This window comes from Tinamus guttatus, unplaced genomic scaffold, assembly GCF_059628265.1.
Source record: "Tinamus guttatus ecotype Peru unplaced genomic scaffold, ASM5962826v1 Tinamus_guttatus_pri_ptg000315l, whole genome shotgun sequence".
Classification (NCBI taxonomy): Eukaryota; Metazoa; Chordata; class Aves; order Tinamiformes; family Tinamidae; genus Tinamus; species Tinamus guttatus.
Window position 1 is genome coordinate 1,505,145 of NW_028288849.1, and position 15,284 is coordinate 1,520,428.

Genomic DNA, 15,284 nt, shown 5'->3' on the forward strand with positions numbered 1-15,284 from the left:
CTCTGATGTGGTATTTGTCCTTCATTGTGCATCCTAAATACAGGTAAATAGTCTTATGGAAACCTGAATTAGAACTACTTGGCTGTAATATACTGGTACTATCCATATGATATTATAACAAATGGTTATTACTATAGCCACATAAACTGGTTGAATTTGGATGAGAATGGTGCATAATGCTTGAAATATCATCCTTGCGGAAAATGAACTGCGGAAACATTGGAACAGGAACTTTATGTCCCTATATACATGAGTGCCCAGAATTTCTATGAGCAGATACTGTGGGCTGGGAGCCACAGGCAATTTTCAGGGACAAATTCATATCGGAACATGGCATCGTAAGGCATACCACTTAAATAGGTAGGAACTTACATTTATTGACCACAAGCACCCCCCTCACCTTTTCCTTTGAAACATAAGCAAATTTAGCAGAGAAACAAATTCGGCTATTAATACATCCGAGCAGTACATAAATTTATCTCCATCATCTGTTTGCTCTGGCTTGCATTAATAAGGATTAAATGTGTTCAGTGCTTAGATGAAAAGCTTTTAGAGGCAGAATATATAGAGCGGTAAGAGAGGAACAGTTCTTCTTATGTCAGTCCTTTCTATAACTAGCCTAGGCAGTTGCTATAGAGCAATGTTATGGAGTGATGTTTTATTGCCTATGCTGCTTTTTAAATGTAACTTTTAAAACCCACTGGCCTTATGTGGAGTGAATATTTATTAATTAACAGTCCTTTGTTTGGGTTTAGGATGTTAACTTTAAATAAATAGAAAGTTTCCACCTTGTTAAACAGCATAGTGCAATTTGGTGAGATCAAATGTATGAGTTCATTATTTTTTTCCTGAATGGCTCCATTAATTTGCAAAATGACATTTCTGCCATTGCTGAGTTACCTCAAGTCTCCAGTCTTCCTTTCCTAAAAGGCAGTGATGTCTTATAACAGTCACACTATTAGGTTGTTGCTACTTGGAATGTTTATTTTGGTAAATCTAAGAAAAATTAATTGGATCCCCTATCGCTTTGGCACTGTGAATGCTTTGCTGCTTACAAAAACGAGTGTCTGGTTATTGGATGTTTCAGAAAGTTGTGTGATGAGATTTCATCAACTTTATTCTGGTACCGAATGAATACAATTATTATTTTTGGTGATAAGTGTTCAGATTTTAATAGAATAATAAGTCTCTCCAGCCTTAGAACTTGGTTGCAATAGGCAGTTGGTTTCATCAAGCAGGTAGGGATAAAGCAAATGTCAGGACGACAACAACTCTTGTTTCTGTAACAATGAAAGTATGTCAAGAGCATGGAGGTGAGCTTTGCCCTGCTGCTTCTGTGCTGAATGTGCTTTGTGGATATGCAGAGGATACAAGCTGTAAGGCTGTTATTTTGGCGAAATGGTCAGTAACATGAAAGACCAAGTCCTGTCCTCCCTCATAGTCACAGGGAGTTAAATACTCACAGTGGATCCAAGTGAGCATGGAAGAGGTGTGGTGGTTGGAATTTTCTGATGAACTTTTTCTATTATATACAGTCCAAGTATTGATAGTGAAGGTTAAAACTTGTCTTTTTTAGAAGTCCCTGAAAATTCCTTCTCCACGTGCAAGCATAATCAGCACTACAGTGGGTTTGATCTCCTGTCATCAAGTGTGTCACCCCACTCTGGGTGGGGGGAACCTACTCTGACACTTTGGGACCAGAGTAACAAGCATTTTGTGAACATAGAATTTTTAAGATTGGGGACCTCTAGAGATCATCTAGTCCAACCCTACTGCACACGCACCTAGAGCATGGACTGCGTCCAAGTGGGTTTTGAAGATCTCCAGAGAAGGAGATTCCACAACCTCTCTGGGCAACCTGTTCCAGTGCTCCATCACCCTCACTGTTTTTTAAAAAAAAAAAAAAAAATCCTTAAGTTCCTGTGAAACTTTTGGTGTTTCAGTTTGTGGCCATTACTTCTAGTTCTGTCAGTGGCCACCACAGAAAAGAGGCCAGCACCATCCTCCTCATTCCCCACCTTGAGGCATTTATAGACACTGATCAGGTCCCCTCTCAGCCTTCTCTTCTCCAGGCTGAACAGGCCCAGCTCCCTCAGCCTCTCCTCATAGGGCAGATGTTCCAGGCCCCTGATCATCCTTGTAGCCCTGCGCTGGACTCCCTCCAGCAGCTCCACATCCCTCTTGTACTGTGGAGCCCAGCACTGGACACAATACTCCAGATGTGGCCTCACTAGGGCTGAGCAGAGGGGCAGGATCACCTCCCTCGACCTGCTGGAGACACTCTTCTTAGTGCACCCCAGGATCCCATTGGCCTTCTTGGCAACAAGGACACACTGCTGCCTCATGGTCAACTTGTTGTCCACCATGACACCCAGGTCTTTCTCTGCAGAGCTGCCCTCCAGAAGGTCAGTCTCCAACCTGTACTGGTGTCCGGGGTTATTTCTCCCCAGGTGCAGGACCTTGCACTTGGCATGGTTGAATTTCGTAAGGTTTCTCACTGCCCAAATGTGGTGTGACTGAGATCTGGTTCCTCCAGGACTGTCTCCATGGAGTTTGAGTGGGACTGAACAGGCCATTAACCTTTTTGATTGTAGGGGTAGGTAGATAGAAGCTCACAGGTGTTCTCCAGTTGTTAAGCTAACAAGGAGTTTCAGATGACTGAAGCCCAGTTATGTTCTACAGAAAGAGTGTAATCTGTATTCATAGTGGAAACTATATGTCTACCACTGTTCTTTGAGGTCACAATTCCTGTCAATGCAGGATTTTGTTTTTCTAGGTGCATCTTTAGCTTTAGGTATCTTATGTAAAAGTAGCTATGGCAAAAATGGCATAGTCAAAAAGAAAGCAAGTACTGTGAACATGTTATTTTTTTAGCAATGCTTTGGTCATAGTCTTTTAAATAGTCTTCACTGAGCAGGGGAGATTTTACTTTAAAAGGCACTGTTTCACTAGCTATAGCTTTAAAATAATAATAATAGCTATGGTATATGATCTTTCCCCCATCAGTATATTGGAATTATAAAATGAAACCTTTTTTTTTTTTTTTTTTTTTTTTTTTAAGAAAAAAAGATGAGTAACAGTACTGCTGGGTGACAGAAATAATCATTCCAAATGTGTATCGCTGTTGGTAAACCTATGAAGAAATTGTAGGAGCACACTTTTGAGAAGTCAAGTTCTACATAGAGAGAAAATAACAATTTGACAATTTGTTTTTGTTTTAAACATAAAGTATTGTCCTTTTATTTATTTTTTTCTCTTTCTGTGGCAGTTACTCTATTCAGATTTCTTTGAATTCTCCAGGTGGTTTTCACACATGAGTTCAAGAAGACTGCCTAGTTAGAAGAAACGATTGCTGTGGAGGACAGCATGACAACCATGAAAGGAAGCTGCCTTCTTGCACTGCTGCTGACAGGACTTGGGGTGTTAGGAATACTGGAGTCAACAACAAAAGAAGACACCCATTGCCACAGAGCTGAGCACCCAGTTATTGCATACAAAGGTATGGAGTAATGCAAAAGTGTTTTTTTTTTTTTTTTCATGTAGTTCTTCCCATTCCTAGGAACTTCTCTTGATATTATAAAATAATATTAAAAATATTGTATACAGTTATGTTATATAATCATGTTTATTATATTCCATACAGGTTAAACACAGGTTTACAAAGCTTACTCACAATCTGGTGCTGAATATGTCAGTTGAAGATGAATTGTTTGTTTTCCTCTGCAATTAAAATACAGAATTAGGATCATTCTCTAATGGGATAGGGCAGATTGGAAGAAAGCCTCAGGAGGTCAATGAGTCCAACCTCATGCTTACAACAGAGCCACCTGTGAGATCAGAAAAGGCTGTTCCTGGGTTTATGCAATCTGTTCTTGAGAACCTCCAAGGATGGAGACTGTACAACCTGACTGGACAATCACAGCTTGACTGTCCTTGTGGTGAAAAAGTTTTTTTCTTTATATCTGAACCTTGTGTTTCAAATTTGACCTGTTGTCTCTTGTCTTTGCATACTAAGAACAAGAGTCATGTACTGTTTTCATCTTCATGATAACTTCATAGGTTTTGGAAATTGCTGTTAGTTTCCCCTCACCACCTTCTCTTCTCCAGACTGAACAAGTCCAGTTCCTCCAGCCTCTCCTTGTACCTTAGGTGCTTCAGGCATTAGCCTTTTTGCTGGCCCTCCACTGAACTCACTTCAATATATGAATGCCCTTCTTGTAGTGGTGAGTCCAAAATTGGATGCAGTATCTTAGTTGCTTCTAGTGATTTTACACTCTCTGCCCTTGATCCTGTTTCCCTAGACAGGCCATGTTCCTGTTATACAGACCAGGTTGCCATTCACTTTTTCTGCTGAAAGGCCACACTCATGCTTGCTGTCTCATGTTCAGCTTGCTGTCTACCTGGACATCCACGTCCTTTCAACAGAGCTCATCTCTATCCCCATCAGTGCACTCCGTGGTGTCATCTCCTCCATGTCACTGATGAGGACATTAAACAGAACAGGTTCCAGGATTGATCTCTGTGATACTCTGCTTCTTACCAACATATAGGTAGAGTGTACAGCCCGTGAAACAGTTATTCTTCCAGCCAGGTTTTTATGTATCTGGTTGTCCGTTTGTGCAAACAGACCATAACATCCTAACTTGCATACCAAAATATTTTGGAAGACAGTGTTGAACATCTCACTGGGATCAAGAGAAATGACATCCACTGCTCTTCTCATCAATGAATCCTGTCATTTTATTACATAAGGCAAATGGATTGGTCAGATGTGATTTACCCTTGGTAAATCCCCAACTATTTCCAGTCATCATCATCTTTGCTTGACCATAAAGATGCATTCTAAGAACACTATCTCCATGACCTTGTCAGAAACTGAGGTGAGACTGAATGTCGTGTACTTGCCATGTTTATTTTCCTGCGGTCACTGGGAACCTTCCCCAGTCTCTGCAACTTTGTGGAGATAGAGAGTGGCCAGTTCTTCTGTATTATTAACAACTCTTCTTGTCACCTGTGATGCATTTTGCAAGTCTCAACTCTAGTTGAATTCTGGCTTGTCTTGATGTCATTCTCATGTGCCCAGACAATTCCTTGTTGGTAGCCTGTCCTTGTTTCCACCTTGTGCATACTCCGATTTTGCACTGGAATTCCATCATGAGTTCCCTGTTTAGCGAGGCCAGTATTTTAATAAATATGCTTGTCTTCCTAAGTATTGACACAGATGGTCCTCCCAATTGGAGGAAGCACTACACAAAAACTTGAGGCATTTAATGACTAATTTGAGTTTTTATTTATTTAAATTGGGTTTTCCAGTTAGTACAGAAATTTAAAAGAAGCATTACAGTTTAAAAGATTTGTGTCTGTAAAAAGAGTGAACATAATTTTTATCATAACATGTAAAAAAAAAAGTGTAAAGTTTTAAATTCTGCTGCTTAACTGCTTAATAATTCATGCTCAAAAACTGAACATTCATTGCATCTTTTTTTGTGTATGTAACTGGAAATGCAAATAATTGAGGCTCATTACTACAGCAGCATGCTGAAAGATGATTAGAAATGAATTGGATTAGAAATGAATTAGTTTATGAATCTGACACTGTTCATAAATTTCAGTCAGTGTTTAGGAAAGAAGCTTGAATTTAGCACAATCCTTCTTTTAAGTTCTTTATTGTTCCCTGTCATGTTTAATTTCTGGTTGTGTCCAACCAATTGCAAGTTAGTTATACTAAGGATCATTTGCTATGGAATAGGGATAGAGACTTTCTCTGTCATCTTGTTTCAATTGTATCTTCTGGTGCAGCCACAGATAGCATTACAGTGAAGATTGACGATTATCTTTTGTTGAAAAGATCCCAAAAGTTTATTGAAGTCTGTTTAGGATGTAAAGAATATTTTTTTAATACATATAAGAATCATAAATATGTAGAAACATTTATTTTCAGACTGTTGATGTAAGATTTTTGATATTATATTTCTGATTTTTCAATATCAGACCACCTTGTTGACCTTTGCAGAAGAAGTTTCATCAATCATATCCATACCCCTGACATGCCTTTATGAACTGACATACTGTAGCTCATATACAACAGAATAATCTTTAGGAAACCTTCAGAAAATCTTAGAGAAATACACGTAGAAACAAATTGCAATGCAGCATATAATATGTGAATGCTAGGTAACATAGCTGGTGTAGGCATGTGGCAATTCACTAATAAATGCAGTGCCTCTAGTCTAGGGAAAAGAGGAGATGATGACAGACCAAAGGAAAAGGTGAGTAGGACAGAGGCTTTTCTTTGAAACTGTATGTTAGAAATGGACTACTGGCTCTTTGGTTGAGGTACCAAAGTATGAAAAAGACATATGTGTGGGAAGAACTTATGAATGAGTACTGCTGTAGGAGTTTTATGATGTTGCTGTGAAACGGTTTTGTTAGGGTTTAAGCAGTCCTCTTCCTGATTGCTCTGCTCCTCCTGCAGCATTTAATACCTTTATTAATGCCTAGAGAATGCTATAGCTGTTGGCAATATTAGTGCTGCTGGAGCCATGCAGGTTCCTAAAATCAAGCCTTGGCAACTAAGAAACTTGTTAGTTGACTGCTAAACAGATGTCTCATTTGGTAAACTTACCTTATAATAATTTCATATCTGCTAGTGCTAAATGCTGAGTGGGGTGTTGAGCACTAACCAAGGCTGAATATAATTGTTACTGTGTGGTAAGTGCTTTGGTGAACTCCAATCCAAACTTTACAGACGTAAAAACTTTTTTGTTTTATTTATAGTTGACTAAAGCTACTTTTTAGGTTTGGGTTCTGTAGTTTTTCCAAAATAGCAATATACTTACTTGGTCTGTTTTCCTTTGGGAGGACTATGTGAATGCACGGTAGATGGACTATAAACTATTATATGAAGCTAATGGAGTGAGAATCTGCTGTAGCGTATGGATGAACAGCTGCAGAAAACAAATAAAAAGTAGTCCCCAGGACCTGTCATGATGAAATATGGAAAGGGAGCATATCTTTTGAAAGAGCTTACTGTCTGTCCCACTGCCCAGCAAAACCTTGCAAAAACGTTGCGTGCTGATCCTGTCAAGCTAACTTTTGTAGAAAGTACTATTTCTATCACTGATTTTTCTCAACTAAGCATCTTTAGCTGAAAGATTCTGATATATCTTCTCTTTCAAATAGCAAGAATCCCACCCACCAATTACAAAATTTTATTCAAATATTCAGTTTTCTAGTCAAAGAGGAAAGGAAAAAGAAGTGGTAGAAGTGGGGGAGATGTACGCACATTCAGTGGTTTTTCTCTATGACCTAAAAATCTCTTTCACTGTAGTTGTTTTACATTCACAGTATTAATAATCCTGGTGGTGTTCATCTGCGCAATTAACATTATGAATATATCATGAGCCTTTCATCTCTCCCAGGAACTAAAGGAACAAATGGGGAAACCTATTCTAGGTATGAACATGTTTCAACTGTAAAATTCTCTTAAGCCTTTTCTAGAATAGAAGGAGGCACTTTGTGTCTCAGTGGTAGGCTGGAAACTTCCTTTTCTGGTTGTTTAAAATTGGTGGGAGCTGTTACAGGAATCAGATTTATAAAAAGCAGGCCCCTAAGTATAGGACGGCTTGAGAGGATCAGCCCCTGCATTGTGCAGTTTGGAGTGTGTTATGTGGTGGGAGTAACCTGGATGATGCGCAGTCCCCTTTTAAGAGTCCCCTCTTTCCAGAAGCGTGCCTGCCTCCACCCGTGAAAATGTGTATGCTCTTTGTTTTTTGAAATTCTGTCTGCATGTATTACACACATGTGCCCAAGATTCCTCACATATGTAAGTGGAAAAAATAAATGGACGCACTGGAGTCAAGAGGCTATAAAACCTGTGCATATTGTGGGATTGGGTACAAGGAAACAAAGTTGAAATGCTTGAAATAAATTAGGAAAAGACATGAAATAAGCTGGCAGAAGGCAAAAAATAGAGCATTACAGTTTTTATTAAATATTATTTCATCTGATTATGCTTCTGTGTCCATAGAGAAACTGAAATGTTAACTGTGTAATGTGTATTGGGGTTTATTGATGGCCAGCTTGTTCGTTTCTTGGAAAAAATGTGCCTGCTTAATATACTAAAGGGACATGTTTAACATAACTAGTTAGAAAAGGCTATTGAAAACAAGCTTCCTGTGGGTATGATAAGTGAGGAGTAAATCATATGCAGACAGTGTTTAAAGAAATAACATGGGTGTCTATGGAAAAAAAACAAAAACTGTTTATCAAAGTATATTCTTATGCAGAAACAAAGTGAAACAGTAGACTAATGCTTGTCTAAATCTTTCCATGAGTTCCAAAGCTCTTAACCTTCCACTCTACAGAAACTCTATGATGGAGAGAGAGGTGGTATTTTATTTCCAATTAGAAAAAAAAAAAGAAAAGAATAAAATCCATAAAAGTAGTTGCAGTGGCACCTTGTTCCCCTTCCTGTACACACACCTATCTCTCTCAGGTGTATTAAATTCACAAATTCAGATGGACACCTTCTATTAGGGAGAGCTGAAGGACCATACCAAATGTTTAGCACTGTCTTTTTCTGCAGGTTGTCATTCCAGTTCAGTTGATGGCACTGTATATTTCCTGCTTTATTTCAGGCAAACTTAGCTAAGTCACTTCAAACAATTTGAACTGAGTTTAAATAGGAGAGTAATCGGTGACAAGACTGCTCCACTGGCAGAGCAGTGTGTGTAGTAAGAGACGCAACGTGTGCTGCTGATAGATTTGTGGTGTGAATTTTAACAGTTCTGGAATACAGGGTCGCATTTGCATTCATTAGTGACAGAGGGCAAAAATAAGCTGGAAAAATATTATCCAGCTCCAGTTTCTGGGGTGAAATTGTTCATATTGGCTTTTCTGCATTTCAACTGCATAAGATCTAATTTCTTAGGCTTTTCTATAAAAAGAAAAAAAAAAGGCAATTGTGGCAATTTTGTACTCGACTGCATGTTGTTTCATGTCCAGGTTATAGAGATCATCTGTTCAGAGGCAAATCCCATTCTTTTAAACTCTCATAAAGTAAACAGGATTTAAGACAGTGCTATCTCAGCAAGAGAAATGTGGTTGATGTAATTTTAGAAATTGTATTTAGCGATATTTTAAATACATGTTGTGCTGTGCAGAGGTTATCTGCTGAATAAACATCTCAAAATAACATGAAGTCTCAATCCATAGAAGAAGCAAAAGTAAACCCTTCATTTCTACTTGAGGTTAACCAGAAGAGAAAAATAGCCTAGTTATTTTTTGATTTCTTGGTTCAGGAAACCTGCAAAATATATGTTCTTAACCTTACTGTCCGACCGCTGTAGAATTCCCTCACTTGGTGTTTGTCTAAGTAATATAGAGTCAGTACATCTCGCTTCTCCTTTTATCACACAAAATAGTATGTGGCGCACATGCACTTAATGCCTGCCAAGAGGAAATAGCTTGTGGGCTGCAGGAAGAAAAGCTACGTGCTGTATGAACTTGTTTTTGTTTGCATTCTCCTCTTTCTCCCAGTCTGGTTACAAACTACTGTTTAAATGAGTAGCAGGCTCCTAACCTATCCATTTTTTTTGTTGTCTTTCCCCACCCCCTTCCTTTCTTCTGCTATTCAAAAATACATTTTAAAGACCTCCTGCTAACTTCAGCAGTGGGATTGAGGTGTGCTGCTTTCCACTCCCTATCCTTCTTGGTGTTGTTTTTCTTAAATAAAGATGATTCATGGGTGTAGAAGAGTTGCTCACTAGATATTGCAGTGTGGGTTTGCCCAGACTACAGGGCTATGAGATTACTTACACTACTCTGTCTGGGACCAGCCCTTCTTAACAGAGAAATTGATTCTTTCTCCACTTATATCTTTTAATATACATATCTGTATATGGCCGGTTCCTTTGCTGTGTGCCTTAATATGTTAATATTAATGGCTCATGAGGAATTTCATGCTTCTTGGAGAAGAGACAGAAAGCGAAGGTCTGCTACAGCTTTCAGTTATCTACACGCAGCAGTCAGATAGAGTTAGAATTTGATTTTTCTTGCAAGGATATACATTTTTAATGGAGATGGGCCTTTTTGCTGAAAGGTTGCAAAGGTTTAAACCGTGGTATGTTAAAGGGGCAACTCTGCTACCCCTAAATAATGCTCCTAAACAGCTGAGGTCTTCTTTTTTCTAGAACTTCTGATGTGTTTAAAGAGAATATGACACACTATTGGTTGAAGTTTCTCCATTTGTATTTACTTTTTCTACCAAGTGGGGTGTGTGTGTATACACATGTATATTATACATATGTGTGTGTATATATATATATATATATATATATATACATCAAAAATATTTTTAAAGATGGTTAAGGAACTCTGTATCCTGTCTTTGGATGGTTGTCAGGGTTGGATATGCTACTTTGGCTCATATGAATTTGTTTCTTCACCCTCTTCAGGGACTACGTTGCAGTATGTCCAGCGCCAACTTTTCTTCCCTAAAGAAGGGCAGCACGTAGATGGCTGAGTTAACATCGAACAAATAATTAGAAGAAAGCCTGAGCTCTCGCCTTGCCTCGCCATTACTCTCCTGTGGAAGTAATTGCAGCCTGTTGATGCAGGGCTATTTGGTATTTTTAAACATGGTAGTGACCAGTTACTGCAAAGGCTGATTCTGGTTTTCCCACTGACTCATACAGGCCTCCTTTTTTCCATTCCACACAGTGTTTTGACTAGTTTGATGGGGTGTCTCTTGCCCTGTGTGGTGCCTACTGTCTTCACCACTTGTCCCTTGAATGTAGTTGGCTACTGTATCAGTGAAGATATTTGAGGGCATCCTTGGCCCATCCTTTTGCCTTGCCTGGAGCTCTGCAGTTTCCAGCAATTATACGGGTGTAGAGAAAAAACTTTTTTTTCTCTTTATTTTTTTTTAAATTTTTCCCTTTTCTCACCAGAGAAACAAAAGGAAAAGGTAATTATAAATGTGTGTTCATGCAGGACCCTGAGGGCAAGTTGAGCGTAGTCAGTGCTGCTGCAGAGCACCTTTGAGATGCTCTCTGTCCTGCTTCCATTAGCAGCACTCGCTTGCTGTTGGCAGGGCTGTGGGGTGCTCGATAGCAGCCGATTTTTGCCTGGGTGGCTCAACATGGAGGATACGAGGGTGTTACATGGCAATTTCTCACATTTGGACTTGTCCAAAGCTAACCGCTTTCCTGCTACTTGATTGAGGTTTTGCTATGATGACTTTCCAGATGAAAAGACAAGGCAGCTCTTCACCATTTCTGAGGATTAGGAGCTCACCATTTTACATTCAGCTCCAGAGTGAAGTGACTACTGAAGTAGTTGGTAATTAGTTAGTTAAGTTAATAATAAGTAGTTAATAATCATAAACCTCTGGAACTTTATAGTGCCCTTTACTATAAAAATAATTCTTGAAAAATTACTGTCTTATTGTTTGTGAGGTTGTGGGTTTCTTCCTCATTCTACCTCTCCCCCGGGGTGTATGCATATGTTTTGGGGCATGGAGGTGGGGTTATTCCGCTTTGAAATCCTAGCTCCAAGCTCTTACCGAGAGTCTGTCAGGCTTTGCCTCTGCACTTTGTATTACAGTGTGACTTACTTTTTTGCTCTTTATTTATTTTTGCATTGAACAAGACATTCCAAGAGCTGTAAGTCTTAGATAGATTTGATAGAATCAAGAAGTTTCACGAGGTTAAAACAATGTAAGTAAAGAAGTTTAGTTTGTCATGACAGCATAAATAAAAATGTGTCATGGCAAGGCAAGGTGAGTTGGAGAAACAAGATCTTACTTATTGGATCAGATTTTTTCCAACTTGCTTTAGACTGTTGCCTTTATGCTTCTCCTCTTCCTCATAATAAATAGGTAAAAACTGAGCAGGTTTCTTCATGAAACATCCTCTGTTTAGACCAATTTTCCCCTAACCACAGATGATGATTTCTTTCAAATAAATCTGAAGGGCAGTTGCCAAGCCCCTTTTAATAGCAAAATGTGGAAGACCGTGTTCCTGTGAAGAGAGGGCATGGTGGCTAAGGGTGTTAGTTTTGCATAGTCTCCTATGTGACTGACCTCTGTGTCAGTTTTGGGAATTGGAGTAGTGACAGTGTAGGATACTAAAACTAGTAATTGCCAGGAGAGCCTATGCTTGGCTGGAGGAAAATGTAACCTGTGCTGCTGGAGGTGTCAAGGTGCCCTTTTTGCCTGCTTTGGAGTAGTAGTTAGCAGAACCTCCCCCAAGGAAAAGCACATCTTTCTCCAGTGTGGGTAAAGTTGGGACTGAGACATCCTGCTAAGACTTGATAGTACTTCTGATGTCTGCTGAATGAGTTTTATCCCTTTCTTTGGGCCACCTTGAACCAACGGCTGGTGCAAGTGGGATACTAAAACAGAAGCACTACGAGTATACAGAAGTAGCTGCCCTGCTGGTGTAGAGAGGACTCATTGTAGCTGTGAACTCTGGCAGAGCTGACTCCGTTGCACCTATCTATACAACGGCCTTGTGTCTATGCAGTTCAGTAAAAGTGAGGATTACTAAATCTGCCCCTGGCAGCTTCAAGAGAAAAAAAAAAAAAAAGTTTATTGACTGCTAGGAGGACAGCAGTTTGGAACTGGTTCCCACCAGGAGCTGAAGAGTCAGGGAGCAGGCTGCAATCCCCCACAGTGTTTCTGCAGCAATGGGCTTGCATTTATCTCAGGGTCATGTCATTCAGGCTGATATATATTATAAATTTTTTTGTTGCAAAATGAAAATGAGGAGAGTGAAAATACACAGTAAAGTAATGGAGGCAGGGTCATGGGCAATCTGCAAGTAGAAAGTTCACAATTCAGTCCTGCATTTAAATGAACTGGGGGAGAAAACTTGGATCTTAGGATCTTAGCTCTAAAAACAGATGCACCCATTTTACCATCACTTCTCCTTTTACATTAACTTTTAATTATTATAATTATTTTATATATATATATATATATATATATATATATATATATATATATTTAAGGTGCCTGCCTGTGTGGTATTGTTAGTGATTCATATTTTGGGTGGTTAGTAAATAGTGGTAAGCTTTTTGCTTTAAAATGAACTGCGATTTGAAAATCCTGATTCAATGTTTGTCTTATCTGACAGAGTGCAAATCTTTAGAATTATTATTTAAAATATAGCTACCAGGTTGGGCAACTGGTAGTGTTTCAGCACAACTGTTGGCAACTTTAGCTGTTGTAAAACATAGCTAATATCTTTAAGGGCTGTGGAGTGATCTGAGGCTCAATTTCCTGCTGTTTCTGTACATGAGAGAAAAAGAAAACTCCAAAGGGCTCTAATTGGGTATTGTGGGTGATACTTTGTCATTGCTCGAGTTTTGTAGAGCTCCTCACTATTTCTAAGTGTATAAAACCTCTGCTTGTAATGCCAAAAACCTCTTTCATCTAGGTGGGAGTTCATCCTTTTTCCCTCACATTTGTATGCAACGTGTGTGTTTCTGGACAACAAAACATAAACAACTCCAAGTCCGTATTAAAAACAAAAACAGAAAAAAGCGTAAGTCGTCACCGTAGCAGATGTTGCTGTCTTCTCCCTGAGGGCACAGACAGTCAGAACCCAAATTCCCTTTAATTATCCCGGTACAGACACATGTGTGGCCATAAAAGCACAGAAATAGGTACTGCTGGTGGGGGCAGAAGCTCTGCTGGGACAAGAGAAGAGGAATGTGAGCTGGATCCTAGACCTTGAGACTTTGGAGGCTGGAGCAAACTGCGCAAAACAGGTCAAGGAACAAGGCAGGGCAATTGCTCCTGCCTCGCTGTGAGCAGATTGTTGGGAATAAGGAGGCAAGCAAGATAAAACATGAGGAGGAGGGTACAAGGCAGTAAATTTAAGGCAGGCTTAAAAACACAAGTTCTTCTGTGATACAGAGCTTGTTTAAAGTGAAGAAACATACTTTAAGTATACTTTATCTTCTATTTTCTCTCATTAATAATAAACTACTTATAGCCCTGCCTCATTACCTCTGAAATTGCCCTCTCGCTGATAATGGTTGTTTAATAAACAAAAGTCCAATAAGCAGGTGGTGAATTTACTGGTTGGTAGTTTATAGAGGTTTATGCTCTGGGGATTGGTTTTATTGTAGATGATTTAAAGTGGCAAGGAGCTCTGGAAGTGGGTAAAGCCTCTAGATAAGGCAAGAAGTGCCTTCTTATTGCTGTGCTTTTTTTCCTGAGTCCTCTTTGGCAGGCTGCAGGAACTGAGTAGGTTGTGTTGGATAGTGTAAGGAAGGCAGCTGCTCGGTGAGCTGAAGGAAGCTCCAGGAAACTCCTGGGTTTTGAAAGGAAGCCATAGTTTGGGGGGTTGTTCTCTGCATGACTTTTTTTCTCCTATAAAGAAAGATAAGCTTTGATCTGCAGATGTAGATCTGACTTGTTTCCATGTTTGTAAATGTAGCATTGTAAGACATAAAGGAGGAATCTTTTAGTTTGTGGTTGCTGATTTAATCTTAGTGGGCAAAACAGTAACTCCTGCAGGTTCTTTTATGCAGGATTGGATTGCATTAGCTAACTTTGCATAAAAAGTAGTCTTTTTTGTTCCCCCCTCCTTGGAGCGGGGAAAAAAAATATATATTTCATTTTTTGCTTCTTCCTGGATGCCTGTTTGAGAAACTGCATGGTTTTCTTTTGCTGGTTAAGCACTAGAATGTTGTCTACTTCAACATATTATCTAGATCAAAGAATCTTCTTAATTTTAATAACAGATGTTCTTAATAAACTTTATTAAATGTTGTGAATTAGCTGCTATAAATACAGGTTCTTTAGTTTCCCAGTTACAGGGGAAATGCACAGGACTCTATTCTGCATTATTAAAGCCAATGGTGCAAGCGTTAAGCCACAGTTTAAATGCGTTCTATATGGAGCAAGCTACATGCAATAACTGAATGGCTACATGCCATACTGAAGATGTACTTACCTGTCCAAATCTTTTTATTATTATTATTTTTTATTTTTAGAGAAAACCATAAAATTTTGTAAGCTGTTGCCCCTTTACTGTGATCGAGATTGTACTTTTCTACAAGTATCTCTGTCCACTCTTTCTTGTATACTCAGTCTTCACTATCAGACAGAGACTTCTGCTGGCACAACTTGATAGATCTGAGTTACATCCTGGATTTGATCCTCCTTAGCCTTCACAGGCTTATACCATATATGCAACCTTAAAGGTTTGTACCACATATACAAAAGAGTGGATATACAACCCTGTTCCAACTTCACTTTTTTTTTTTTT

The 15,284-nt window shown here is 39.1% G+C and overlaps 1 protein-coding gene across 1 annotated transcript in view; it reads left to right on the top strand.

Annotated features, from left to right (window-relative positions):
- The first annotated feature begins 204 nt into the window (after nucleotides 1-204).
- Nucleotides 205-15,284, top strand: part of SEMA5A (semaphorin 5A) — a 179,983-nt gene continuing 164,903 nt past the window's right edge. The window contains exons 1-2 of the mRNA XM_088528915.1: nucleotides 205-360; nucleotides 3,301-3,499. Coding sequence (XP_088385041.1) covers nucleotides 3,367-3,499 — 133 coding nt within the window. The 5' untranslated portion in view covers nucleotides 205-360; nucleotides 3,301-3,366. The remainder of the gene's footprint in view (nucleotides 361-3,300; nucleotides 3,500-15,284) is intronic.